This window comes from Lasioglossum baleicum, chromosome 17 (genome assembly GCF_051020765.1).
Source record: "Lasioglossum baleicum chromosome 17, iyLasBale1, whole genome shotgun sequence".
Lineage (NCBI taxonomy): Eukaryota > Metazoa > Arthropoda > Insecta > Hymenoptera > Halictidae > Lasioglossum > Lasioglossum baleicum.
This window is the reverse complement of record NC_134945.1, coordinates 5,812,509-5,839,407: the sequence shown is the minus strand read 5'-3', so window position 1 is coordinate 5,839,407 and position 26,899 is coordinate 5,812,509. Positions and strand designations below refer to the sequence as shown.

Here is a 26,899-nt window from a genome sequence, read left to right as displayed (position 1 = left end):
TACTAATGAGAAAGGACATAATTATTTGATAAACTAATTCTAGTCGCAAAAGACCTATAGAGATCATCCTGCAATATTTTGGAGCTTAGTTTTTAATGCTCCACCGTAAAACAATTTTAGATATATTGAATATTAAGATGTTAAAACATTAAAGTTCCGCAATTAATGCAAAATAAAATAAAGTCTTATACGTACAACACGAGTCCGTTAATAATATGAAGAATATAAAATATAGTATTTCGAGTAAATGTTGTATGTTATAGAATGCTTTAAACAACTATATCAACCCGTGACGTAATAAAGGGAGAATCAAATATGTTACAGCATTTAGAAACAGAGGTGTAATTAATTTTCAAATTTTAATTCATACGCTGTTTCACCTAAAAGTTATCCCACAGTTTCTCGAGCGGCGCGGCGCAGCGCAGCGCCTGAAGTTTAGCGCCAAGTTCGAGGTGCAGTTACAACAAATTCGAAACTATATGCTTATTACGCGCCCATCGCAAATAGATGCCTTTAAATTCCGATGTTTATTGGAATCCTTGTTGGTCACGCGGTACAGGGAAAAACGTGATTATTTTCGTCCGAACGAACCAGTGTTGGAACCTCGGGGATGGAATCGGTGAAATTCTTTCGAATAAAGCGACCGTCATCGACGACGTCACGAGATTCAAATTAAATGCATTTCTCTGTTTTACGAGCGTCCTACTATTACTATTACCCGAACGTATTGAATTTAAATTGAAATATTTACATGAAAAATAGTACATATTCAATGATAACTGAGATATGTTTACATTGTGAAATAATTGTTTTAATACGTATATCGTAGATAATAAAAATTGAAATAATATTATATATTGATATATTATTTATATTATTTTTATTATGAAATAAGTAGCTGGATATACTGCATTGTAATTAAAAGAAGATAAAAATCAATGTTTGCGATGTTTTGGTAGGTGTATTATGTTATATTGAACATTTTTCTATTCAGGAGAATAATGTGCAAACTTAAAAATGCGATATAAAATATTTTATTTTTATTCAGAGGTTTATTATAATACATTTGAGACTGACTGTGCTTTGCTCGCGTGCACCTAGTACAAGAGGAAAGGTAGCAAGAGTCGAAACTCGCATAACCCCCACTCTCGTCTGTGCCACATGTTACATTCGATCCAACAACGATCCAAAAGCAATTAGAGTCCCTCCTGCATCTCTCATTTTCCATTAATCAGCAGCTGTTTGAATGCACCGTGCGAGCTCTCAAGCATTTGTTGCAATCAGCGCATATAGAATGACGCTCCCCGAGGATTTATGTCGCATCATGCGTATATCAAGAAGCTATTAAAACCTAAGCTGGGCGTGGAAAAAATCAGGATCGTCCAGTTTAACGGTAACCGGTTCTGTACCAAGATGAACGACCGCAATCCTGTCGTTTCATTATCGAAAATCCGATGGTGTAGCATCGAGTCACGGGCGGATATATGGCGATCTAATCTGCCGCAAGACGTATGGCACCCGGATTTCTTCGTGGTCCAGCGAGTCGGCATGGACATATTGCAGTTCTCGCAGTCCTGGGTCATCGCGCGAATCTTCCCTGTGGTCCGCGGCTGCGAAACGGGAAACAAAACGGTCGCTAACAAGTATTCCCCAGCGAATCCTCCGGGGACCATCGTGTTCTCCTTTTCCTCGGACAGAAAAGACTGCTCCCTGCGAATACAGAGGAAGAGAGAGAGAGAGAGAGAGATTCAGCGGCGAGCCTCTCCGAGAGAGCTAGCAACCCGATAGGCGCGCAGATAGGTCGACGTTTAAATAAATTACCCTTGAAAGGCTAGCACAGTCCCCTTGCTGTTTAACTTTGCTGCTCAACTCTCGACGCAAACCTGTTGCTTTACCACCCCTCCATGCTGCTTCGTGTCTGGCCTACATTGATCCCATCGGAGGCTCCCTTGTGCTTGGATTTTCCATCGCGTTCATCCTGAATAATTGATCTTCCTTTCTTTCTGAAATGTTGTGCCAACAACTGTTCTCTTATTCGGTTGACTAAAGTCGCGTCTTACAATTATATGTGTATCTTCACTACTATCTTAACTACTACAGTGCAACTACTCGTGCAACATTTCTATCTTCTTGTATTATTCAGTGATTCGTCATTATGTAATTAGTAGAAAACATAATGTATTTGAATAATATCATTTTATTTTCTTCATGTGTGCTTATTAGTCAATACTACAAAAATTTGGAGTGTTTGTAAAACTCCGATCACGTGGTTTCCGCCAAAGGCCAATGCGGAAATGACGAATGTGGTGACAGAATTGGTGGTCCAAATATTATTTTCCAAAATTTCTTAAGAAAATTACTTTAGCGTCCAATTATTTTGTTCGGTCCTGTACGATTTTATCGCCTCGACTCTTCTGCTGGATAAATATCTGCTAGTACCGTATTATCCGCTATCATTGCGTTAACATTAAGCAGTATTATCAGTGTTGCAGCCTTGGCATGCATTGAACTAAATAACCAATAAGTAGATAGATAAGGATAATTGAAAAATAGCTATTTACAGCAGATAATTTTCCTCGCGCGAATCATGTTACGTTCACTTAAAATAGATATGCTCGTTCCACATGTATAATACAAAATGAATGGATATTGAAATTCTATACGCGCAATCTATAATAATCTTTATTAAAAACACTGCGTAATACTCTCTCTCTCTCATCTGTATTAATTTCACTGGGAGATTGTATTTTCAATATTCATATTTTCCATAAAAGTGTAAAGTGTATTCACAATCTACTATCACCAATGAGAAATTAAGAAATTTACAAAACGTTGGAATAGAATCACAGAAGACGGTCGGTGCCTAATCGAGTAAACAAATGACTTTCCTAACCCTATATTATAATTTCTTAATGATGCGTTATCAATAAAGAAATCTAATGATAAACTTTTAGTCTACAACTGTTGATTATTTTTTCAGGTAAGTATCTCTGTCATCCCGGTTTTATCATTACCCATGAACGCCCTGTGCGATTCCACGCCATTCAACGAAGCCATCGTAGATAAAATAGGTAACAATCAACTTGATCTCGATTATTAGCTGCTCTATACAAATATCAATTAACAATCTTAGAAGGCATCTGACGTACATAGTTTTGATCACGTAACACTTACGAGATTCAATTTAGTTAACATGTCTATACAATATCTATCGCGATCTTCTTCGTTGGCGATTCAACAACAGTCTCAGAACTCGGAACAGTCGGTAACGAAGATGAGAGAGAGAGAGAGAGAGAATGTTCAGTGTTTTTAAAAAATTATTCTTGAGCCGTTAATTCCCGTTCGATGTATTTGCAAGTTCGACACTCGACGATAGCGGAATCGAACTTTCCGAATGGCTCTATCTGCTAATTATAACCGTGTGATACGTTGCGCCGTCGTCGCCCTATTCGTCTCCTCGTTTCGCTTTCACATATGTATGTAAGTTATTGTACGCACAGAGGCACAGTCAAACGTATCCGTCGAAGCCACTACGCCGAAGCGATTTCTTTTGTTGTTGCTCGATTGAATTTATAAAGAATAGGCAGCGGCCGCGAGGTTATTGTAACGCGACTCACAATAAGCGTCCTTCTTGATTGGTTACGGCCGACAGATGATATCTGTTTTCCAGTAATTAACGCGTTAATTATGATTCGTTCCGCGAGCAGCGAGAAGGTCGATATGTGGAACGCGATAATGCCGCGCGATAACTGGCCAAACGAACTCGAGTGGTGAGGAATTTTGAATGTTTCAATGTGCTTGACGGCACTCGACGCTGCGAAGGTTCAATACCTGCGTGATCATCTGGAACAGTGATCGAACAGTCGGGCAATTCGATCGTTAAGGGGGGCAATTCGGAAATGGACTCGTCCAGAGTTTAAGTAGATAGGCAAAACGGTGGCCTCAAGTGCAAATAATAACTGAAACATGAGATTTTCACGATATATATGGAATGATTACGTTAGGGCACAACTCCATACGTCATTCGGAATGTTCAAAATTCAGTCATTCGATCAAGTATATAATCAAAATTTTATTTTTGTAAATAACTCTTCTTAGAAACGAAATCAACGATTTGGATCACACACACACACTTATCAAAACTGACTGTCGCATAGTAGATAATAATGTAATCAGTCGTGCTAAATACGAGAGGCTGGGAATTTCGCTAAAGATAAGCAATTAAAAGTGATATAAGACGAGATATACTAGAAAGTAAACAATGAACTAATGTGGGCTAAATCGTCGTATTTATATAAGCTAATATAAATACGTGTAAAAGTGATAAACGGTCAATTTTATACTTGGTTAGATTGAAATACTATTGTATGTGTATATAATCAATCTAATCCCCCGATCAATCAAAATTGATCTATCTGTTAATATCTTTCGCGTGCAACGGTATCAGTTTGGATAAAACGATATTAAACGAAATACATATTATCGTGCAGTACTGTTGCGTTGACATGTTATACATTTTTCTCGACAGCCATAATGGAAATCTGACATAAAACGTCTGATTGATACAGTTCTGAAGTTAACGGTGTAATATCAGCGTCTTTTATTCTAATATTATTCGAAGAATGTCTTCAAAACCTAATACAACATAAAAAAAATATTAAGAAATAAAATCAACAGCATTTTGAACGTACTGTGGACTTATCGTCCATGTACCAATTATCGTGTACCCATTAATTACGGAATTTACGGATTTGAATTGGAAATACATATACGAGTAACAAATCGATTTTTTTATTTATTTAATTTGAAATGAATAAACCTTGTACGTATTCAGGAAGTTGATCTGTTTCATAAGTCGATCCGCAGACGCTAGCCAATTTTTATTCCTTGCGCAAACGTCGCTCTCCTCGATTCTGCAGCCTTGTGTGTTATTTTTAATAAAACGGAGTGGGTCAAGGTTTATCTGTGTCTAATGCTTAAGCAGATGAAACCCGCTCGAGAGATTTCGTTCGAACACGTTCGTTGAACCGCGGTGCGCGAACCAAGCCGCGCTGGAAACATCGTGGATCGTTTCTTCGCATCGTTTCGGATCGTTTTCAGATCGGTCGAACGAGACGATTTCTATTTCAGATCCGTTCGTGCGATCGGATACCTCTGGTATACGACATTTTAATAGTTACGTCGACACGATAGCGCATCGATTATCTAACCTACACCCTTGTAAAAATCGTCTGCGGCTTGGCAAACGCAACACAATCCCGACAAAGTTAGCCGCGGCTATGCGTTATTGCGTGATAGCTTGCATCGCAGATGAAACACTGATTTTACACCTAACGTTCCCGAGTAGTTGCGTTGGTTTCTGGCATTCCGCGGACAAACTAATTTTTCACGCGGATCTTTTCTTCGTTCACCTGCTAACAGTTGTTCTCAAGTTTTTCAGATTTTTATCTGTTATCCGCTTGATTTATCGATAGACTGCGGATCTTTATGCAAAATTAATAAATGTTCGCATCGACTGCAGGACACAGAATCCAAATAAAAATTGTATTCTTCTTTTAACTATCATCCTATTAAGCTGAAGCTAACACATTGATGTCCTCAAATATTGACGCAACGTGTCCACTGCTTTAAATGGTGCGTGCCTATTTTTGTTAGTTAGATTCGTGTAAAATGATGCCTTCTATCGGTGAGGTACCCCCTTAAATGATTTTTGTTAATCCGTAGTCTATTTATCAATTCTAAACACGTACAAGAACGAAAGACTAGTTGGATAAAATTGTCACAAGACTTAGTGGGAAAGTTCTTCTTAGAGGGAAAAGTTACATCAAATGACCCATTTGTTCAGTTTGTACAGTTTTCCACCGAACCTTGTCTACAAATCCCGACCCACCTGTTTCCGCGTTAGGCTCGGTATTAGGGATGCTACTTTTTCGAGGCTTTGACCTTCGAAGAAAAGTAACAGCCCTAGTTTCCGAGGCTTGTATCGCAGTCTTTGTTGCAGACGGTAGAAATGTTTGCCGTTGATCTGACGCTGGCTGTCCCGATTGCACGGTCCGGTCCGGTCGCGCCGAGATTAATCTAATCGGTCGTTGGAATAAATTTTCTCATCGTCGTTCTGTCTTACATTAGGACGATTGCATCTGCGACCCGTAAATCTCCGGCTAAGTAGAGAAGGAAATTAATCCTCGTTATAAAGTCGTGCGTGAGACGACTTCCACGTGTGTACGTAAGTCGCGTAATCGTCTCTGGCCACTGCATGGAAATCAACACTCGTTTATTACTGTATTGAAACGATAGCAACCGTAAGAATTCATTTTTATTCGCGTGCACTCGCGTCCCCGTTCGCGATACGATACTTTTCTCGAAAGCCTGCTGTAACTGCAGGTGTATTTCGATGTCTCGACTTCTTATGTTGCATCTTCGCATGCAACACGATAGAAACCATCCTCTGCCAACGTGCACAATACATTCCTTAATGGTTTTTTTCTATCGTACGAAGTAGGATACGGTAAAGAGTCCCAATCTAAGCCGATTCTCGGTTCTGTGCTGCGACATAGATCAGGACCGGATATACTATTTTCTTGTGGCCGCACACCAACCGCGTCGAACGCAGAAAAGGACAGCATGTATACACGGACCGCGTAACCGAAGAGGCGCAACAAAAAATCGAGGAAACAATAACAATACTATTTTAGCAATTATGAAACTTCTTTATTTTCTACTTATTTTTAATGAAATTCCACCAATACATTTGCGACAGGAAATCCTGACAGGAAAATGTTTCGCGAATTAGCAAGCATCTTGAAAAAATGAATTATAAAATACTCCTCAGGCATCTAATTTTTCAAAGATAGAGTGTTTCGTATTTATCAATCATTGTGTTGCTTTTTAATGTATGTAGCATTATTACAAGAAATCCATGTACGTCCGTGAATCTATTTTTACCTATTGCAAAAGAAAAACATGCTACCGTGCGTGCGCGAATAACTATATTTACTTCTTGCTAGCTACTGTATGAAATTGTAATGACTCCGTGGTAAGTGGTCAGGTGTTCTCAGAATTGTGTGTTTGTCGATCGCATGGAGAGAGGATGGATGCGAGATAATAGTATAATTGATCGATAGCTTTGAATATACATCGACACACCTAGAAAATACCGAAACGCGAGGCCTCGATGTCGTTGATAGCTGACACGATGCCAAGAATAAATAAAGTCACAGAGTTTATATTTAGCGAAGATGAGAATCGCGACGCTGTCCGCCGCGCAGCTTCGAGGGATCATTTGTATTCAAAAGTCTGGAGATCGTAAAAATTAATTAACATACGGCAAGGCACCGGCGAAGTCTTTGTCCTCTGGCAACAGTTCTCTCTCGAGAGAGTTTCTTCGGTTGTAAATAAACCACTTCGGCGATTCGAAAAACGAGTTTTCGCGAAAACGTGTGCAAATTTATTTGTTAACAATGAAGAGACGAATGTATGTACAGAGAGGATGTCTGGCAAAAAAATGGATGGCAGCCCAAGCACGCGGTAATGTCGATAATTAATTAGTTGGTTGGTTACAAAAACAACATTGAGGATTTATGAATGGACTCGAAGCATCCGCATTTGTGATCAAGAAAGTATCGATGAAATACAAAACTGTAAACACATTAGAAGAATGTAAAATTACAGTTAAATAGATATATCTATTTCTGCTCTTAATAAATTGAATATTGTGAAAGAATTTAGTCGTATACCTCAACAGTAGGTAATGCGGTGTAGTTTAATACAAGTTACTATATATTTAACAGTAAATAATTATTTTGCGCGAGATCGGCAGTCTATTATGAAAATAATTTGGCTTACTTTTGGGTTAATTACTATATATCATATATTACTTACGTTATTATACCCACTGGAAAAGCCTATTATTAAACTCTTCAACTATTCTGCTGATTGTGAGTTTAGAAATTTCAAACGCAGCGCAATGAATTTCCTTTAAATCACCACCTGAGAAGAGTTGATTAAATTACATTAGGGGGTACGGGAGATAACTTTTCCAATTATTATATAATACATATAAAACTGCCGAGGCGCAGACAGGAAATGAAAACTGTTTGAAATGCACAAACTATTATGGTTCCCTTGCTATCTCGGATTGAATTGTCGATTTTAAGGACACTGATAATTTCATGCAAAGTTTTATTATTCAGATCGTAAACAGAGGAAAAAGGTACGCGGATGACCGAGTTGTGCCCGCAGGGTTAAACGTGCCGCGATCCCAGACCGTTCTCGTGACTGGAATAACGCGCGATGCCGATGAGTCTCGGAGGCCAACAGCCTCGAAGCCTTATTTTACATAACGATTATCAATCACGCACGCCTAGACTTCCGATAGACAACCGACGCGATTGTGTGCAGCGCGAGCCCATGCGCACACGACTCACTCCGCAAACAGATGTTTTCGATACCATATGATTGTGCCACGCTAATCCATTTATACGTACAATAGTTTTTCTCACCTATCAACGTTCGAACGTGTTCACTTGCGAACAAATGATGTTTAATTTTCGAGTTAAAGTTAAAGTTAATGCTGTGAAGCAATAGACCAATAGAAATGGACTTTTCGACTGTGTGGTCTACGCGTGACTGCCTCCTTAAACCAGTTCGGAAGCGATTTTCAGTGATTCGTAGCCGGTACTCGCTGCCGTAATCGCCGGCATCCTGTGAACAGGCCTACCGCCAATTTAAACATGCGTAGGACTTGACGTATTCGTGTATATGCCCACGCCGGTCGAGAACGTTGCACCTGGAAGGAACGGAACGGGTTGCGGACAGCTTACGCCCTGCGCCAGACATTCCCCGGAGCGGAATTTATCGACAGCTCCGACGCGCGACGGGACGCGACGCGACGCCGTGATTAGCTGGTAATTAAACCGTGACGAAGATAGCGGATGAACGACCCAGCGACAATTCGATATCCTCGTGCTCTTTACGCGAGAAACAACACGCGGCCTAATGAAAATGTGGCCGGCAGGATTAGTTTAATGTTCCGTCGATCTCCTGCTGCGCCGAGGAATGCACGCCCACTCGCTCTTTCTTTTGTAACGAGAACCTCGAATCGACCCACAGTGGTCCGGATTGGAAATTTGAATGACATTTTCTCGAAAAATCAACTTTCTCGTATTGACATATGTACAAGCTTTTTATTGCTTCCTAAATATCCATCTACCTCGAAAATAAAGAAGTTAATAGAGAATATAATAAAAATCGTAATCGTAACGAACGCTTAAAGTTGGACATTTTGAAAATAGTATGTTTCGCAGAAGAAAGATGCTTGATTTACTTCCCACATCGCCCCCCCCCCCACACACACACACACACACACAAGTTATTAGTGTTTAAAAATCCACTGTCTACTTATCTTGGATTGTTTTTGTGTTTTTATTAACATTTGCGAGGTACACGTGCCGGTGTCAGCTGCCTCCAGAGAAGAATCTATTCTTGGTTTATTGTCGATCCGTCGTTTTATTTTTGCCCGACCATTCACCACAGCACAGTTTAAATCGCAGCTACTTGACCCACGACTAGGCCAGCATCGCAATTTATCGCGACAGATTTATCGCCTTTACTCGTACAAGGCGACCGGCCAATCAACACTGCGATCCTACTGTAATTGATTAGCAACTATTCACGCGAGTTCATATTCATACATACCGAGTGGATGAATAACTTTCACCACTATGTATATTTCCGTTGTTTCTATTAAGATAAGTAAATGATAAGGGACTGTCGCGATAGTGGTTCAGAATAATGCGCCGAAGAAAACTGGATGAGATCGTAAAAGATGAAACGTTGCTCGTCATGCTTAAACCAGCTATGAAAGTGCGCACAGATTGTTTCAACAGTTTCATTCAAGAGTGCCCGATATGCGTTTCCATGTTAGGTATGGTCAATATTTGTTGTTTCTCCGATCGGTACGCGAAAGAATTCATTCTGGAAAAATATTGATATTGTTCTTGAAGCGATCGCCGCGCGGCGGCGTCTGTGAAGTTACCTAATCGGTCACCGATCTAATGTAATTACACGGTTACTTATCGTCGAGAAGTCGTAACTTGGGTTATCACGCCACGAACACACCACTTGCACATTTCTCACCTGAACGAAACGTTAGCTCTATCGACGATATATCACCGCGATCGATCGCCGAGTCAACAACCTTTTCGTTATCAGCACGCGTCTAGATTATTCAATGCTCGCGATTGCGAATTGACTGTCTGAGTTGCGCTGAAAAATTTATTAGACATAATTTTATAATGTATTAAAACATACGTTGATATTTTTAAAATAAATTTTAACAACTTTTCAAATAAATTGTATCGAATCGTTTGAACGATAATAAGGAGTTCGGGTCTTGTTAATATACCCAAATACAGTAAATAGAAAGCGAAGCAAAATTCATTTGACAAGCTAAGGTGACCTATGCAGAGTTGCGTTAGTACTACCACTGATCTAATTTCTTCATTGTTACGATCACTATTTTTCATTACGCGGAGGGTCACGTGTTTTCATTGTCAACCAGAGCGCGGCCCGGATGTTCAGCTATTCGCATGATTGAATTGTTTTGGTCTGCGAGGACGCGCGAAGTTGCGATGATAATGGTCGACGACGGTCGTCCAGAATTTTCTACCGGCTTTTAACAGACATTTCTGACGAAAATGTATATGAAAAAAGAAGTTTGAACATCCTCAGCTTTTTTCGCAGGCATCGTGCAAGTCCGTAAAGTTTTCACAAGATATTTATTAACATTCGTATCCCTAGAATAAGTTAGTTTACTACTACTACTAGCTAAAGCTGTACGGAAACTGTGCCAACTCTATTTTCACGCCGTTCCAATTCCCACACAGACCGATCAACGCATCAAAAATATTTCTCCTTTTTCCCATTAGGATATCAAGAAAAAGAAAGGATTGCTTACTTTTGCAAAATAATTCCTGACACTTTTTTAAGAAACCCGCAGGCGATTCATTGTTTTTATCGATCGATATTCTTTTTTTTAAATCACGGTGTACATTCGACGGGATCGATTCGGCGGATGGACTCGTCGCGGTCATCACGCTCCATTTCTTCTTGACCAATTACTTTCGATGATCGGCTATGGCGAGCTCGGCGCCAAAAATAATTGCCAGACCTCTGCGATTGCAAAGCAGAAGGCGAAACGAGGGCGTTACTTCCTCTTTATCTTTGTCCGCAACGTTTCGCGACTACATTACTTTTGTCGGGAATTCGGTTCGGTTTTTATTGCCCGAATTGCACCCCGTGCGCGCATGGAGTGGCGGAGCAGGCGTAAGGTGAGAGCACACTCTCCTTGAACGCGCCACTATTCCTTTGTTCTCGCCTCGATTCAGTATTGTTTAACATTTGACTTACCGGAGAATTTTCCAATAGTATTTGAAGCTTAAAGGAAATTTCAAATTAAAATATCGTACTTTAAACTCGACAACGCTGTAGAAGTTGAACTTGTCGAAGCAGAGTCGCACTGTGGATCTAGTTCTCGAATTCACCGTTCTCAAAGCGTAGAGGACGCTAAGACCACTGGCATTTTAAGGTGACGGTACTACAGATTTCTATGGACACCGAGTCCCATGACCACCTCGGAGATCTCGGTGCTTATCAATTCGAATAATTTGTATACCTACAAATGCGATATTCAGAGCTCCCCTAGTGTCCCACGCGTATTATCGCGGGAAGAATAATCTTTTCATCAAATGTAAACACAAAGAATGCGTATACATCATTTTGAATTTTTAACGTTAGCTTGTATCTTTATTTTATAATTGACAAGTTAAGGACTAGTGAAACGTCATAGTACTCGTTATTTTCGCACTATACGAACCGACTCTTGGATATATGATTGATCGCGACGTCGCGTCGGGCGTTTTGCGCGTCAAAATTTCAGCACGTAGATCAAAATGACGTTCATCTGCGCGTCCGGCGTACACTCTTCTTTCTATTAGTGATATGGCCGCGTGCCAATCTTGTGATCTCCGTTGAAATTTCTCTTCGATGTTTTTGACGAGGGTTCGCTTCCGCCGCTTAGTTTACAAACAAGCCGCTATTTCGAGGCGGTAATCAACCAGTTGGTTAATCGATGACGAAAAAGAATGTTAACACGTATTCCTTACGTGTCGCATGGCTGTCCCGTTTAGTGTTATGTCGACTATTAAGCATCGGCCAGCGGGCACACTTGTAAGTATTCTGTACTTGAAGTCGTACGATTTTCTTTACCAGAGCCGCTTATAGTAACGCTTATGTACAATGCGTATCAAAAGTTTAGACGCACATCAGAAAGGTATCATCTTTTGATGATTTGACACCCTGTATACATAGCGTATATATGTACGCAATATATTATCTAATAATTTAGATAATATGAACCAAATGAAAGCTCTCGTATCGAATAGATAAAAATCATCTACAGCTTATATTACTTCTGTTATTCGTTATTATTGTCATAAAACATTAAAAAATGCATCTATTACTGTCGCGTTTAGATAAATAATTATCGCCAATTCAAAAAGTAAACAAACATCGAACGAGTCCCTTGGATTATGAAGAAATGATGATTCATAAATGACATTTATTGCATTTCTAGACTGTGAAACGCTTCGAAATAATAGAAAGCATGCCGTTAAAAATACATTTGCGTATATCTTTGAAACTAAATCTGATCGGTGGCTATAAGTATAGATATTACTCACAATATTACACATTCAATGTACATAATTATTCAATTTTTATGATAGCCGATACAACTGTATAATTTTGTTTATATCCAGTTGAAGCCTCGCATCGCTAGGTATGCTTTATTGTTTCCTTGAATAAATCGATGTAAGTAATACAAATATGATTGATGGTTACTTACTATACTTATACATATACAGTATACAGTATACAGTTACGGACTATAGTAAATAATTGAAGCACCTTATTCCTTTATATAGTACACGTTGCGTTGTGACGCTCGATGCACGCAATTCAAAGCTATTACAATAACAACATTGTTAATGCCCTTTATATGTCTAACCGTGTAATAGTATGATCACGTGCCTAATGGGCAACGCGAGTAATCGTTTCACAATCAGAGGTCGAAGAAGATTACGATACCCCACTTCGAGACGTCATTTTTTTCGTTTCATTCGCGCATACGATTTTATGGTAACTAACGCAATCGTAAACTGTGTTATAATTACAATCATGATTAAGTGGTGACAAAGTGGTCCAGTAAAAATTAATACTTCAGGTCAGGAAGATCTATGATATGACGGTAATAATTTTTTTGGAATTGGAGAATTTTTGGAAATTTCAAGGTCACCTTCACCTTTTTTTTTAGATAGAATCGTGTATACAGAGTGGGGCCGGACCTGTGTATGTTGAAAAATTATTAGACTCGTAACTATTTTTATGTGTTACTAGACTAAATAATAATATTATTTTTCATCTTATGAACAGAGACACGTGGACAAAGTCACATGAAACATTAAAAGCAAGGAAGACTTGCCTTCATCGGTTGCTCGTATTTGCAAAACTACAATCTAAGTTTATTCTGAATAAATTTAGTTTTTGGCAGATCAGTCATTAGCTATATGTATAATCATTGAAACTATTCTGGAACTTACAGTCACGGGCGAGCTAACACAATTTATGTACGACATTGTGTTCACAGCTGTTCGATCAGCCATTTTGCAGATTATAATGTGAAAGTGAAAGTAGTTTATACGCCGATGCAAATGTTCACGCATTTATAAAAAACTTGACTCAACTTGAAATACTTATAACTTTTGAACCATTGATCCTCCAGGATCGAAACGTTGGATTTCTCGCATCTTCTCGTCTAGATCTACTGCGACAAAGGCAAAAAATTCTGGTTACGCAGGGAAAAGCTTACCCATATGTTTATTTATCTATGAGCTAATACAGGGTGTCCTATTTGGAGGTTCGTGCATAATTATTTTTCAAATTATAGCTTGTCATACCTGCCACAGAGGATTTTCTTTGGAGGGTCTGTCGAATGGTATGAAGAAATATCAATTTGACCCCTTACCCGGCTATATCTAAAGCGATTTTACACGTCAATCACAATGAAAGCTTAAAAAATAGTAGGGTATACATATAGATCACCGGAAGAACGCGGAAATCGATACGGACACACACGTTGACTTACTACACAGTATTTATTTGAACCATTTTCGTTGATTGTCATTTCTGTTCATTCACGCGTATTCGAATTCTCTATGCTAAAGTGCATCTTCTCCTGCTTTTCCAGGCAAACAGCGGAAGCCAAGAGTCGGAGGATTCGAGTAGCACAACCACCTCGCCCTCGGAGGGCCAGCACGCCTCCGGGTCATCCGGTTCGTCCGTCCTCGAGATGGGCAGCACAGATTCGGCGGGCAGCACCCATGGCAGCGGCTCTTCCTGCGGCCTAGTCGGCTCTCTGTTCCCGAGCAGTTGTCGCGGTCGAGCGGAGGCTTTCGCCAGACGTCTTCATCGGCGATTAACGTCGCTGGGAGGTGAAGACAATTCCCAGAAAAACTCGGACGCGAATCCCAAGGAGACGTCCCGGCTATGTGCCTCGTCAACGTCCAAACCAATCGCGAACGCCACAATAACCAACCACGTTCTGCAACACCAGCCTCGTCAGAGTCCAAAAGCAACGGACCTCTGTTACGACTTCGACCTTGACATCGAGGACGGCCTCAGCTCACCAGCCGAAGAGGCCACCGCTGCGGAGCTGGCGGACCTGCTGGTAAACCCGGAAGTGTTAAAGATGAACCACCATGGTCGCAACTCCTCGACCAATGGGCCGAAAGAGGCTCCCTCGAATTTGGATCTGGAATCCGGCTGTGTATTCGCTTCGCCTATCACCGGAACATCGCCGGACAGCGATTCTTCGGACCTTTTCTTCGACCCGGAATCCTCGGACGTCGAGAGGAAAAACGAAGTCTACTTCGATCCCATACCCACCTCGGACAGCGAAGTCACCATCCCGAATCTCTCAAATGGTTGCGAAACGACGAAAGGCAAAAGTTTAGTCTACCGTAGGCGAGCAGAAGTCAGCTTAGGAGACCAGCATTCCGAGGACACCTCAGAATCTAGTTCATCTCTGCAGAGAAACAACGTGCCCGAACTCAGGAGCAGCGATGTTGTGCCAAACTCTGAGGATTCGAATGAGAGAAGCTCTTTGGAGACCACTTCACCGAGTCACGAGTCGTTGTGGAGCACGTTCGATGAGAGTACTATGTCTCTTCAAGATGAAAGTCCTTCTAAAATCATCCCTGTGCCGAGTATACCGCAGATCCGACTTCCCAAGTCGCATTCCGACTCGGAAATACCGATCCACGGGCCCGCGATAGCGATTTCTCATAATAACGACGAGAAAACGGAGCTCGGCGTCGATCAGGTGGATTTCGTGAATGGAATCGCGGAAAATGGAGAGCTAGAGGATATTAAGAATGCTAGAAATCTGATCAAGGACGAATCCACGGACTCCTCGGAGAACACCAACGAGGAAGAACTCCCCTTCGACGAGGAGAAACCGAAAGCCAGTCAGCTGCAGCCAGGACTCTGCGCGCCAAAAGTCGAGGAAACCGCGAACAACGAGCAGGAGGATCATTCTACCTACAGCAGCATGATCGACATACCAGGAGCACTGACCTTGGAGTGTCCCACGGGCGAGAGAGTCGTGGAGATGTTGAAGAACGAGGTTCAGCTGCAGATCGAAAATGGTAGCGTAACGAACAAGAGCGACGAGGACAAGATGTGCATCCTGCTGCAAAAGCTGACGACCAGTCCAGCCATCAGAGACGACATCCCGATTCCTAGCCAGGTGGTTAACGAAGCAGTCGAAGAGGAAGAAGAAGAAGAGGAGGAGGAGGAAGAAAGGCCGCAGAAGATCAGACGCTGCTCCTCGTTGAAGACCGGAAAAACTCCTCCGGGAACTCCAGGGAGGAAGAAGATCGTGAGATTCGCGGATGTGCTGGGTCTAGACTTGGCGGACGTGCGAACGTTCCTGGACGAGATCCCGAAAGTGCCTAATTCGGCGTACAGCGACCTGATATACAACGATATATTCCAGAAGGACTCTAGCCCCGTAAACACAGTTGCGAACAGCTGGGAGAGCAGTTACCCGGATACCAGACGATCCTCGGGATGCGTGCTGCCCGGTCGGAAGCTGGACAGAACGCTGCTACCGTTGTTCCAGCAACCAGGTGGCATGGCCAACTTCCTGGATCTGGTTAGAGAGCGCAGAGTCTGTCTGGAGAACGCCGTCGTCCAAGATCCTATTTCTTTGAGCATTCAGGGAACGGTTAGGGTGATCAACCTGGACTTTCACAAGTCCGTACACATAAGGTACACGCTAAACTCCTGGAGAAACTACAGCGACCTGCAGGCCACCTACGTGCTCAACTCCTGCGATGGTTTCAGCGACACTTTCTCGTTTGTCCTTTACTGTCACACCTTGTCCGTGGGGCAAAGGCTGGAATTCGCTGTCCGCTTTCAGTGCAAGGGCGAACAGTACTGGGACAACAATGCCGGGGCTAATTATTGTTTTCAATGTCTGCCGACATCGTCTCCAGTCGGATACATACCCATCACCGCCTCCGAGAACCGCGAGCGCGACTGGTCGCCGGTGTTTTACTGATGGAGGCTGTTGTTCGCGATGGGTTGTTGCTAACGATGAATCATAAGAAACGTTTCAAGAGCACGATTAGACCCCATCGAGAAGGGACAGGGACAGCCTACGGATCGATAAACGTTCCTAGAGTGTAGCTACTGTACAGAACGAGAGCCTGATCGCCGTGCAGGGATCACACAACACTGGCGTCAATTATTCCTTCCTGCCATTTCGTCTCCTGAGAGAGAGAGAGAGAGAGTCTTCTTCGCGTGGACCGGAAGAATATGACGCAGCCGTTAGACTGATATTTTTTACACGTTCGTTGTTCCTTGTTTGCACAAGCATATCTACTTGTATATCTAGAGTATATTATATTAACGCGGAGAGGTGAACGTCAGATCGAATTCTTTGCTGCGAGGTTCGAACGGTGAACATTGTATATGTGTGTGTGTGTGTGTCTCTGTATACATATTATATATGCACATACATATATGATTTTCCATGTAACTTATTTTCTCTTTTTTTGTCTTCTAACGAGTCGACTACTTTTTTTTAAGAGAATTGATTTGATCAGAGTGATTTTTAGCGTTGCAAACTGTGCTTGGTTTGTGAAAATGTTTTATACGGACTATATGGAACTCGGTGTTTCGAAGGGGATACTCTTCGGAGATGAACTTTTATTTATGAGTAACGCGTACGAGTGCAACACAGTTCGTCGATTGTTTTTCCGTCTCTTCTCGAATTCTGGTCGAGGAATTTCGAATCGCGCGCAGGAGAAGAGAGAGGAAAGAATTTTTATGGGATTAAGTAAGAGTTTGAAGATGTTTCCGAGCAACCTCGACGAACGACGAATCGCTTAGGCTAACGATTAATCGAGGCAGATCGCGCCGAGGAAAGAATATTCGAACGTTTTGGCAGCGATTCGAGCGGATCGACAGAAGAATGTGGAATGATTTTCAAGGTATGCGATCAGTGATAGTTAGCCGAATTCGAAGACACCAATATCGTTTGTAACGAATCGATAGCCTTTGATCTTGCAACTGCCTCGAAATAATACATCACAATAACTACGAACCAATTCGATATACAGTAGCATTCGATAACACGATCAAACTCGAAAATTCTCTAGTGGCGATTAAAATGACAAGATAGCATTCTAAGACATGGTAATCGCTAGACCAGGCCCGGGCAACTCCTTCCACCGCTGTTGCTGCACGACTTTCGCTACCAGTGTACCGGTTTCCCCCACTTTCAACTATTTTCTATTGCCGTAACCGTGTTTTGCCTCGCGTCACTGCGAGGATACACTCCCAATTATCCTACCCTGCTCCTGCACTTCACAGGAGTTTGGTGGGGCAGGACCCGAAAGTAGGGGGAGGAGTCGTCTGCGGGGCTCGCGAACCGCAAGTTGCCCAGGCCTGGACTAGACTGTGGATTTGTATGCGGATATATATATAGCATTTTTGTGCATTATTGTGTAGGAATTGATATTATTCCTTCAATCAGAGATATTATATTGCTGTTATGTGTCGAAGAAAATATAGAGAGTTTATTAAATTTGTTCAATGTCAGAGTTTTAAAAGGTCAAAAATGCTATAGATGCGTAAAGTCGACAGCCTAATGATGAGCAGAGTCGCCGGATGAGGGGAGGGAGCACGAATCGAGGGGAAAAAGTTACCTTCTCTCAGGCAGTACCGGGCCCCGTGAAACGGGAAGATAGAGTGGCTTTATCCAGCGGCTCTAACGACGAGTGTTTATTTTGTGATCGTGATCGTTGCAACGGGGTCTTGAAATTTTCGCGTTTGAATCAATTTCAAGCAGTAGGTGATAAACATACATATACAATAAAATGAAAACTACTGGTAAGATGACCCGTATGGAGAATATCGTTATATTTTGTAATAGTTCTCTTCGTATAAAGTGCTTTCTATATATGTAAAGAAGAACAAGGAACTGTATTGTTACACGGGTGTACACTTTGTCGCACGGGTCCGTACTGTGAAGTCATTAAGGGAGGAAACACAGCGTATGTATCAGCTAATCGTTATTCCATGAGATCGAAATAGGAAATAATAAATATTTAGCGTGTATATATAAAGTCGTGTCGAGAGGCTGAATAATGTAATGATTCGTTTTTTACAGTCTTTCCGTGTTGGATGTCCAATATCTTTTCCCCCATTTTGGATAGACCATGAAAAGTTGTGTTGAAGAAAGTATTATGCCCCCACAGTGTTTGAAATTACTCGTTGCTGAAATGTCAATAAAATAAGTTTCATTTCAAGCATCCTTGCCCATTCGCCTAAGAATGAAACAAAGCTGACCATATTTGCAAACATAGTTCCTATTAGGTGATACTCAGCCTTGTTTACATAATGTAGCCATCTATTTTAATAAACGTACAATTTTGTTAGCTCCCACGGCATTTTTATTGTTAACACCATAGAGATATTATCATGTTGTACTTCTCGCTGTTGTCGAACATTCTACAAAATCAGATCTCTCTGTTTTTCTTGTTCAACCTTACCCAAACCTCCAAGTGCAATTTATACAACTGCACGTAATTCGTTTAAGTTATAAAACTATTAACGCAACATTGGGCTGCTCTTTTCCTTGCGTAACGAGACATTTTTCCCTTTTTCCTACGTCATCGAAGAAAATTTCTGGTCACGCAAGGGAAAGTTTACCCCAACGTTGTTTCACGCATAAATGGTACATTTATATTTTACAAGTGTAATTTATATTTTAAACTCGCATTTTATTCAAACAAGTCGAATATATAGATATATTCCCAAGTAGCCACGTGTAGCCACGTACGTCCCTAAAACGTACGCAGAATGGACGTAGGACACGTTTGGACGTGAACTGGGCCTGAAACGTACGTTTTAGGGACGTACGTGGCTACTTGGGTTGTAGAGCTTGGGCGTCAAGGAGAGCAAAAAATGAATACCGTTGACGTTGATAATGTCGATTGACGTTTAACAAATCTGGTCACTGACACGTATGTTTGAAATGAAAATTATTTTACGCACTTGTGTGTGAGGACGCTCGCCTTACATACATACTTCCTGTCTTGCTATAGTTATGCTACGATCTGATTGTACGTGATACACCATAAAGTCAATTTGATAAATTTGCGATGAAATTGTAAGATACTGTATAAAATCATGCAAATCTATGTTATAAAGAAGAATTGATCTTTCCTATATGTATAGTATGATTGCAAATTTTGAGAAACATTATTTAACATTAATCTGTAATTGACAGCTAGAAAAATGATAATAATAAAACGAATAAATGTAAAAATACTTATTTTTAGCCGTGACAATGCTATAAGGCAAGTAATGTTTTCATGAATGTACGTTTTATATAAATAATCTCTAACTTATATTTGTTATAAAATCTCTAACATTCTTTTCGGTATAAAGCATGGTTTTCTTGTTTCAACTACTGTCATTCATTTTCGAGGTGCACCTTTAATTATGTAACATTATTAACGTTCTTCTTACCGAGCAATGTTCATCCGTTTATCTTGACGAGTGCCTTATAGTTTTGTTGCAGCTAGTAGGAGCTGTTACGAGCTATTTTCATGTACCTAAAAGTATTAACTATGAACACAGTATTCAGGAACGTTTTCTCAAGTGAATACTATCCTCTGCACAGAAAGGAGGAGCTTTTTCTTATAACATAGATTTGTATGGTTTTACATCATGTTTTGTAGTTTTGTCGTGAATTTATTTATTGTTTACAACTATACGTGGAACCGTGTTCGTCTGACAAATTGATATATCTGTGTTTTCAACGAGTCCGCTACATTTGAAACGCCCTATACACTAACCCCTTGCTGTACCATTTTCTTTACAGTTGCAGCGATTAGGGCGTCTTTTTATTCTGAAAAATGTCGTAGAAGAGTAAAGAAGCTACATTTATTTGAATGCCTGAATATGGATTATTTAAGGCTTCTAAAAATTGTCCACCACTGAAAATTACACATGGAATCTTCACGACGAGTCTGACTCGTTAAACTACGGCAAGGGGTTAAAATGATAAAAAGAAAATTGGTTTGCTCGTTTAGGAGAATTTACAATCAGTTTTCTCGGGGTTAACTGGCACGGCGTTTTCAAATTCTGAAATTCGGTGACAATTTATGAGATTACAGCATGTTTAGGAGTAATTGAAGTCTCAATGAGAGGCGCCAGATGGGGAGCACGAATTAAGGAGAAAGAGTTACCCCCTATCGACGGAAATGAAACACGTCACGTGATGTAAAAGGGGAAGGTAGTAGAGTGGGGATACGCGTCTTATGGTTAATCCGGTGACTCTGGTCTCAATCTCGATCGAAAATACGTTCCTCCCACAGTATGAATCCTTGTAACAAAGCGTGCAAGCATGGTCTCAGTACTGGTGGTAAAAAGTGTGTCTCGAAAACGACTTTCTTACATTTTTCCGAATCTCGTTCCCTTTACAACAACGAAATTTTCTTCTATCCCCACTGTAAACATACATACGTCGCAGATATATTTTATAGCGTTTTTTACATGCGCGCGCGTGCATCTCCTCCATCGAAGATACCTATATTTAGCTGAACAATGTAAACTATTATTACTTATTGTTAGATCGTAATAAAAGTGTTTTTATATTTTCAGAAGTTTCACATTTATATCAAACGAAAACAACTGGTATCTCTCTCTCTCGCGTGCTATTGCGTTTACATATCTGTTTTTGTAGATACGTATTATGAGATTATTTTAATTTACTTTAGGTACTATATTATGTATAAACTTTCGTTTTTATCGAACTGTTCTTAAACGAAAATGACCGACTGTTTTGAAAATTAATTTGTAATTAATACCGAACAAATTTTACAAAATAACACGTTTACTGTTTACGTGGATAAATCCGGTAATTGTGCGTCTTCGGAAAGTAAGGAGGAAGAAGTGTATCTAATGAGAATAAGTAAATTGAAAAATCAAGTAAAACTGTGTTAATCGTTGAATTTCGAATGACGCCACAGCAGCGTCAGCGGTCGTTGCACTGTTCACGTAGAAGGTGTGCCAAAATTGTAGCATTTCCTTGGAAACGGTGACTCCTGAGGTCATTTTAAATAGCTTTCTTCCTTTCTTCCGCGGCTTCCTTAAGAACTTGATAACGAAAAACGAGGACCAATCAGAGGCATATCCGTGTTTTTCGTTAATAACTCCTTAACAAAGCCGCGGAGAACACTTTTGCACAGGAAAAAGTTACTCGAAATCAGCTCAGGGATCACTTTCAGGAATCAGGGATCAGGAATCATTTTTGGGACACTCTGTAACGGAATGAAAGAGTAATAGATAGACTGTGGATCTTTACGCGAAATCAAATTTTTGTGCATCGATCGCAACGTACAGGAGCTAAGTAAACGTTTATCTTCCTCGTGAATAATTTTAATATGACGCGACAGTGTTGAGAATCTTTTGAATCGGTTTATACCGTTTTAAATTGCACCTATCCATTTTTCTCATAAATGTATAAAATCCGCAGTCTAGTATTAATGCTTCCAACCTAGTGCCAGATAGTTGTTAAGGTGTTCCTTCCTATCGAAATGTATCCTCCTAAGCGTTCACCGTGAATCATTCATTGCTTACTTTCATTGTTACTGGACACATTGCAACCACCATTATTGAAGCCGAATATATTTATATTATAGAAACACAGGTATTATTCAGACGATATGGAAGCTTTCTACGGTTACTGTGTACATATATACCTATGAAACAAACTAGATTTCTATTTTAATTAACGATGAAAAAACTATATTCTTCCACGTGTTGGAACGATCAAGTTATTGAAAATTCTACGAACGGTTGATCATCGAATCCAAGAACATGTTAATTTCGTTACGGAAGCCGAAGTGTCCAATGTTACTCTTTAACGCTAAACCTACCACTGCCGGTCAAACGACCGGTTTTTATATTTTTCATCATGGAATTATTGAAATTATGAAGTTGCTTACATGGAAATTGATTCGATAAACTTCTTTGTCCAAGCAGATATCGGGATTTTTTGTGAATTGCAGAAAATCTAAATAAATAGAGCCCTGTCATTTGTTATAAGGTAGAACACATTTGGATCGCTTTTAGTGCTCGATAGGTTTAGCGTTAATCTTTTTTCCAAGTCCAACGAATATACTTTTACGCAATTGTTGTAACTCATTTGATTTGATTGAATCGTCGTTACGCGGCTTATTTTATTGTAAATATTACAGAGAAAAATATAAATATTATTTGCTACTTAACTTTCGATTTTTATTCAAACGAGACGAATTTTCCATTTAATTCAATACACGCCGCTCTTTCTTTAATTTTATCGTAAGAAGGAATTTTTTTATTTTAAACTGTGCAACAAGATACAAGGAACTGTATGATCAAATTGTTTTTAATTAACGAAATGAAATTTTTTCATTTTCGAGTGACATGTCATTAATTCTAGATTGCGGATCTTTATGCATTTATTTTAAAAATTGAGCAGATGTAATTCAAAGTTGTTGAACTATTTGAACAATTGTACAGATATCATCAATATATCATTTCTCCTGTATTAAAATCATTAAGGGAAGTGACAACATTCAATTTAATTTCTTGTTATCAATACAATAAAGAACTGCAGTCTATTTGTTACTTTTAGTGTTATTTCGTATAAAGCCGTATCGTAACTTCAAATAATAAACAACTTGTTGAAAAAAGAAAAAATTCTGAAGAAAAGTGTATCATCGAATTTCAGAAACGAATGTCGCATAGAGGACGGTAACGATATAAAGTAATCGTCGTGTTTGATTTTTTTACAATCGGTCGAAGGTCATGGTATGATAATTGCACGTGTCGAGAGTATATTTACAAAGTTCATTGTTTGTTTGTGTGTACGGTTTCTGCGTGAACGCAGGGAAAAGTTTTTTTTTCGCAAAGTCGTTGTTCTCCGTTGTGTCCGATTTGTGCATCGGAAACCGATGAAAAGAACGTTGAAAATTGTGAACTGGATGAGCTGTCAACTCTCTGTTTGTCTCCACTGTTATTCGATGGAGATTGAATTCGCGTTATCGTTAACGTACATATGGTATATTTATATTTTTTAAAAGACAGCGTGGTAGTTGCTCATGAAACTGTCAATTGTTTTCTTTAGCGGGCTATTTTATTTTCGAATGATTTTTATGGAAATTGAACACGATGTAACGAATGTGGTGTAAGTCGGTGTTTCAATCGATCGCGAACGTTCGTATTTTTCATAAGTATAATTATAAGTAATTCGGTAATTGCTATCTGCAGTTGTGACACGGCAATCTGAGGTCACATTAGACCTTAAGGTTATCGGTTGGGCCGATAGATCGATGTACACGTCGATTCCATAAATCGTGCACGGTATCAATGAAGTTTTGCTCGTATTAAAAATGTCTGGATTGAAAATAGCGGTGATACAAGCAATAATCTATATGTTCAAGCGATCGCGTTTATTCGGCAAAAAATTTATGTAACGACATTATAAACTCGATAACGTGTACTCTCTGTTTTCGTTAGATACAAAGAATAGGAAAGTGCTAATTAATTTTTCATTGGGGGCTGAAGAGACGGCTGCAAATAACTGGACTGTTCTTTTCGATAGGCCAAGATTCCTTGTGTATTTTTAGAAGGTTTTTCACTGCGCTAAAAGGGGAACACCTCACCTCGTATACCGTGTTGCCCATTGTTTTGCATTGCGCGGACATCTGACTCTTTAAAACTGTATCTTTATTTATAATGCAGTCTGCCGTTCTCGATATATCCGGCTCTATGACAAGAGTGTACGTGTCAAGATCATACGTGAGAATTGCGTACAAGAAATATGTACACACTCGGACAGACAATTACACGGGAAAAATCCGCTCGACAAGTAATTCCCACAAAAAGACATCTAGAAATTGTTCATGTTCACACTGATATCTGCTCGTACAGAATTTGGTCTGTAATAAACCCAACAATGTTATTTAACAATAGTCAATGCGAGTCCGTAAATGCAAAGATGAACACGCTGGAATATACGTATATATACATTGGTTAAATAATATTTGTATATACACTGGGCAGGGGGGGGGGGGGGTGATACTACATGTAAAAATAAGTCAAAGAAAAGGAATAACATTTTTTCACTAATGCATAAAATCCGCGCTGTCTACATATAACAGATATCAGTATTGTGATATACATATGCATATTATATACAGTGCGTAACAGAAGTTTAGACGCGCCCTGTTATTTTAACGAAAACATATCCTCTGATGAATCTTCGATCGAGTCTTTTCGTCGTACGTTTTCGTTAAAATAATATAGGGTGCGTCTCTGCCTCTGTGCCAGTGCGATTCACTGTTGCGAGGTGAATGAAGAAAAACTCGTACAGTTTGAAATGGCAGCGGTTTATTACGAAAAGAGTGAAACAATTGGACATTAAAAAACGCTTTACGCTGATAAAAAAGGCGGCAGAGTTGCCCGGAAAGCAGTATATCCTATGATTACCCTGTGCGTTTCGCTCTCGTTGCTGTTATATCTTTATAAGTACCCTTCGATAAGAACAGTGTATGTCTCTTCGATCAGTCTTGAAAGGATTCTCGAATCGCCGCGACAAAAATTAATCCAGAAAAGATAAAACGCTCTAAAGCACTCGCGTAGAAATCGTAACTTTACTTATACATACAACATATATGTAGAAATAAAGTACGACTAATGTGTCTCGCGTCCGCTTGCAAATAGCCACACGAGTCTCGTCATTTTCAACGAATTACATCACTGTCTTTTCTTAAGTTACACGATAAAATATAGGATAAACAATCACAAAATAAAAACGGGCACTCGCCTACGAGTGTCCCATTCAGGTTCCGATCCGATCCGATCCGATCACTCACTCTTACAAATCACGACGAATATTGCTTATCGGAATACTAGTTTGCTCTAACATAGATTGATTTCTCTTGTTGATCGGTCGACGCGACGTCCATCTTGCATCACATGAGTTTTCTTCAAAGGCAACGATCATTTGTAAATCTCTCCCGCTCCATCGACGTCTTCTCTCGCTATGTATTACTATTTTCTTCAAGCGCGACCAAGTATATTCTCTCTATCTCTTCTCTTCGAACTTCCCTTCAAGTTGTGAATTTCCTACAGCCGCACCTTCAATTTTCTCGGAGTAGACGATATACACAGAAGTACTTTCCTTCTTCATCATCATGTTTATTCAATTTCTAGAACGACATTATAAGCTATTGCCTCCAGAAAGTTGTGCATTTTCATTTTTCGGTAGTTTCAACGCTCTCAGCTGTTTGTACAATCGTTGCTTGCAGAATTGATAGAATTCGATCTCCCTCGTGAAATTGCTACGCACCATGTCCTTCACTTCCTCGCTGACGGAAGGCTTGAAGAAGTTTCGGTTGATTTTCGTGAACGAGTTCACTCCGTCTGAAATCAGTTTAGGCTACATTAAATTCTGTTATACACCCTTCACAGACGGAAATCTTCTCGTCCAAATCTACTGGATAACATAGGAGAAAGGCTAAAATTTCTGGTTACGCAAGGAACACTTTCAAAACTATCAAACAAAACGTCATACAGATAGAACGGATAAAATAATATTCATGCCGTAAACCATCTATTTATCGCGATACGATATAACGAGTTACAAATTCACAACCACAAATGAACAATCGGGGAACAGAAAAATTACCGTAATAAACGTCAGTGGCTCCGCGAAAAAATCGAGGTATGTAATTTTCCAATACTGTGAGAGTGGTATTCAAGTCTTCGAGTACACCGACCACGGCATAATGTTTCTCCACCGCCAATTTCGCTCGTTCCAGGGCACCCACGGTGTTGAAAGGACTACGGAGAAGAGAGAAAACAAACAATCAATTTATATATGTATATTCGATGAAATTAGTAAAAAAAGTTCTAGAAAATGCCTTTTTTATTTTTTTGCATGTAGCCTCGTAAATCATCATTTCGTAAACCAATGCTTCTAATTGATTATAAAAAATCAGGTCGTTTAACATAGTAATTTTATACTAAAGGGCGTTCGAATACTTTCGTTACCCACTGTACGTATCTCTCTTCAAGTACCAAACAAAAATTTTCCCTTCGCAATAAAGAAACTCAAAACAGAGAAAAAACTAATTAGAACATTGCACGCCACTCTTGATATATTTGTTTACACGATTGTTTACATATAATTTAGGTGGCACAGTTAGCTGAATCA

At 39.9% G+C, this 26,899-nt stretch overlaps 2 protein-coding genes across 9 annotated transcripts in view; one reads left to right on the top strand and one right to left on the bottom strand.

Annotated features, from left to right (window-relative positions):
• Positions 1-17,652, top strand: part of Gbs-76a (Glycogen binding subunit 76A) — a 44,613-nt gene extending 26,961 nt beyond the window's left edge. For 5 of the 7 annotated variants that reach the window (XM_076441945.1, XM_076441947.1, XM_076441942.1 and 2 more), the window contains exon 2: positions 14,306-17,652. In XM_076441945.1, coding sequence (XP_076298060.1) covers positions 14,306-16,681 — 2,376 coding nt within the window. In that variant the 3' untranslated portion in view covers positions 16,682-17,652. Of the gene's footprint in view, positions 1-2,997; positions 3,072-3,093; positions 12,229-14,305 lie in introns of those variants that run through there. The other 2 variants (XM_076441948.1, XM_076441946.1) reach the window with 2 other exon arrangements.
• A 4,564-nt stretch (positions 17,653-22,216) lies between these two features.
• Pip (heparan sulfate 2-O-sulfotransferase pipe) overlaps positions 22,217-26,899 on the bottom strand; it is a 61,514-nt gene continuing 56,831 nt past the window's right edge. For both annotated transcript variants that reach the window (XM_076441968.1, XM_076441967.1), the window contains exons 7-8: positions 26,372-26,526; positions 22,217-26,106 (exon numbers count right to left, since the gene is read on the bottom strand). In XM_076441968.1, coding sequence (XP_076298083.1) covers positions 25,904-26,106; positions 26,372-26,526 — 358 coding nt within the window. In that variant the 3' untranslated portion in view covers positions 22,217-25,903. The remainder of the gene's footprint in view (positions 26,107-26,371; positions 26,527-26,899) is intronic.